At 51.1% G+C, this 3,542-nt stretch overlaps 1 protein-coding gene across 1 annotated transcript; it reads right to left on the minus strand.

The window, feature by feature from the left end:
* Positions 1 to 949: 949 nt before the first annotated feature.
* On the minus strand, positions 950 to 1,507 carry LOC138567848 (uncharacterized). The gene has a single exon (XM_069646341.1). It carries the CDS (start codon positions 1,505 to 1,507, stop codon positions 950 to 952), a length of 558 nt encoding a protein of 185 aa, XP_069502442.1.
* Between the last annotated feature and the right edge of the window lie 2,035 nt (positions 1,508 to 3,542).

Below are 3,542 nucleotides of genomic sequence, written 5' to 3' on the forward strand. Positions count from 1 at the left end.
AGACCTTTGGACTCCTGAAGTCAAGGTTTTGCTGTCTAAGCCGATCGGCGGGGGCACTACTTTACAGACCCGTGAAAGTGGCCTCTGAAAGCGGGCAAGATAGTTCTGGCCTGTGCAATGTTGCACAACATGTGCTTCAGGCGTAACATTCCCATGCCCCCGGACATGGACATGCCTCCAGCGGAGGGAGATGACGGCAGTAAATCAGATGCAGATTCAGACATACAAATGCCCCATCGCAGGGATAACAGGGATGGGCGTGAAGCCAGCCATGAACTAATTACAAATTACTTCTGAAAACAGAGCACCAGCGCACAGCCTAGGCCACACATCGCATGTGAGACTGCACAAATATTAAAGCATGCTACCACAACAAAATTATTGTCTAGACATGTATTGCAATGCTAAACCAGGTGTAATGACTGATGCACAGAAAACAGAGAATTGGTGGCCCAACACCCCCTGCCCAACTACCCCTCCTCACACCCCCTCCCCAACCTGTGACACCCTCAAGACTCCCTCGTGCACAATAGTCTCATTGCATGTGTGTTCCAGGTTCATTTCTGTGGCTTCTTGCCACATGGCGAGGCTGATAGGTGCATGGACGGGCACCTCGGCTGCTCTGCTGGGAGCCAGCAGGTGTTGTGATTGAGGATGGCGGATCCGAACCGGCCCTCTGTCTGTGCTCAAGTGCGGCATGCAGGGCGAGTGCAAGGTTCTCAGACATAGCTGAAACTGCCTCATTGCCCTCCAGGACCCAGACATTGCGCCGGGAGGACAACTACCGAGGTAGACCGGCCCTGGGCACAGGCACATCGCCGGCCAGTGGCTTGCACACTTTCATGGATCATCTGCATCTCCTCTTGCATCAGTGTTGCTTCCTGGAGGTTCTGGCACATGTGTCCTGACATCTCTTCATGTCTCTCCTCCATGCGGCGGAGCCTTGCATTCATATCCCTGATGCTGGGTGGTGGTGGCGGGCTGTGCAAGCCATGGGGCTGAAGGTGGGACAGTCATAGGCTGTGTGCTCTGATGTGCCACTGGTGGTATCACCAGCATCCTCATCAGTGGTTGCACCCATTAACATGGGTGCCTGGCATGGAGAGGTGGATTGCCTCCCAGTAGGTGCTGCTGCAGGTTTTGCCAAGTTGGGGGCAGCTGCTGGAGTGGTTGCTGCTGTAGGTATTGGCATGGTGGGGGCAGCTGCTGGAGTAGTAGCTGCTGCAGGTGTTGCCATGGTGGGGGCAGCTGCTGGAGTAGTAGCTTCTGCAGGTGTTGCCAAGTTGGGGGCACCTGCTGGAGTGCTAGCTGCTGCAGGTATTGCCATGGTGGGGGCAGCTGCTGGAGTAGTAGCTGCTGCAGGTGTTGCCATGGTGGGGGCAGCTGCTGGAGTAGTAGCTGCTGCAGGTGTTGCCAAGTTGGGGGCAGCTGCTGGAGTGGTAGCTGCTGCAGGTGTTGCCATGGTGGGGGCAGCTGCTGGAGTAGTAGCTGCTGCAGATGTTGCCATGGTGGGCACAGGTGCTGGAGTACTAGCTGATATTCAGTCAGGAAGTCATACGTGTATGGGATGGGGTGGCAGTACAGGGTGTGGGTGTGAGCTGTGGTGCATGCGTTCTACCTGGGGGGGGGGGGTGCTTCGTACATGTGTCGGTCATCGTGTGTTCATTGTCAGCGTATGACCAGTGCGCATGTGCTGAGTTGTGTGTTTCTGTGTATGGTGGGTTATATGTCTGTGCACTCTTGGCTGCCAAGTATGGTTGGTGGGACCCCGTTTGGTTTGGCTCTGGTGTGTTAATGTGCAGTTGGACATGTCTCTGTGTGGTGTGTGCTACATTAGCATGCACCCTGTTACATTCCTGTCTTTGCACATTGTATTCACTGCCCTCTGCTTGTGCTCCAGCCTCTGCTGACCCGACTCCCTCTATGTCTTCCAGATGCAGCACAGTGCTGCATCTTTCCTTCCACGCCATCAATTTGATGGGTGAAGCCGTACTTCCTCCTGTTGCCAGAAATTCTATGAAAGGTGGCTTTTCACAGTGATTTTGTGATCGCTGTGATACCGTTTCTAGCATGCCAGAATTTGCGTGCTTGTGCACTTGGGATGGTCCGTTGATTCCGTGATTGACTAAAACGGAAACCGGTGCCACCGTCATCACGGAATCACCAGCAATTTACCGGGAATCTTGCAATGAGGACCATGGAATGGGGACACAGAAGCAATGGCAGCTTTGCTAACGGTGCCAGTGCTTCCGTGACAACTCTACCTACCGGCCATTGCGCCCTGCATGCCTTCCTTTTGCTTTTCAGTCTTAACCCACTCCCCCTCCTCGTAGGAAATCTCAACAGTATGAGACCATAATGATCAACGACCGCTTAGCTCCGAACTGACTTCATCAAGCTCTTTGTCTCTGCACAGCTAGCGCTCCTTTAATTACAGAATCCTGGCTCACAGACTGATCCAAAGCAGACATTTGCAGAACGCTTCCTCCAAATTATAAACCTTTGTCTAAGAACAGTGGTCGAAGTGTACGACAAGAAGTAGTGGAACTATGTTCCCTGCTGGCCTGCCCTCGCTTCCCACAAGCCCCATCGTCATGCCCCCGCGCAATCCAAACCCTCCAAACACACCTGCTATTTAAGGGAATGTTCAGTGCAGTGCACTGAAGTGCAAGATTCAACTTCTTCCTACACTTTTATTTTAAAACGAAACCATTCCAGAACGGTTTATTTTTAAAAGAAAAGTATAGGAAAAGTAAAAAAATGTCTTAAAAAGTTGAGGAGTACTGCTCCCAACCGTTCCCGCCCACTTTGAACACTGGCTAAGAAGCACTTATTAGAAAGAGAAGATGGTGTCGCTGTCATCTAAAAGCAAGACAAAATTGCCAATACCTAATCAGCAAAAACAAAGGTTATTAAAAAGGTTTTGTGAACTGCGATACCCACTATCAATCACGCATTCTACTGTCTTTTCCCAAAGGTCTGTACGCTTGCGTTGTATTCTTCCTGGAAATTTCAGGCAATCCATGTATATTTGAGTATTGTGGCAAAGTCCCTTGCCTTACTGTAATGGTAGATAGTGGGGTGATCTGTGGGCTGGTTGTGCAATTTAGGGACGGGGATGGTGTTGGACCCCATCATTCCACAGACCGTTAGAAGGGCCATTATTCAGGGGCGACAGAGAGATCCACTGTCTCATTATGAAAATTCCCACTGGACAGGGATGGGCAGACCGCTTGCACAGGTTTTTGTGACACTTCACACACATGTAATGTTATCCAGATCATAACACAAAACAATCGCCACAAGTCTTAGCAGCAGAGACAAATCACAGAAACGGGCCAGTCAGGCACAGTGACGATGTGTAGATTGAATTCAAGATGGTATACTGGCTTCTTTTTGGCTTGTTCCGCAGAGCGCACCAGACCCAGGTTCACCATGCCAACCTAGCAGTATCTATTGCACAGGTGTGCAGCACTCCACCAACATACATCCACATACTGAAAGGACAGCCCAATGGCAGGGAGTTAGGAAAGCCAAGATGG

This window comes from Ambystoma mexicanum, chromosome 2p (genome assembly GCF_040938575.1).
Source record: "Ambystoma mexicanum isolate Mex_15411 chromosome 2p, UKY_AmexF1_1, whole genome shotgun sequence".
NCBI classification, from domain to species: domain Eukaryota; kingdom Metazoa; phylum Chordata; class Amphibia; order Caudata; family Ambystomatidae; genus Ambystoma; species Ambystoma mexicanum.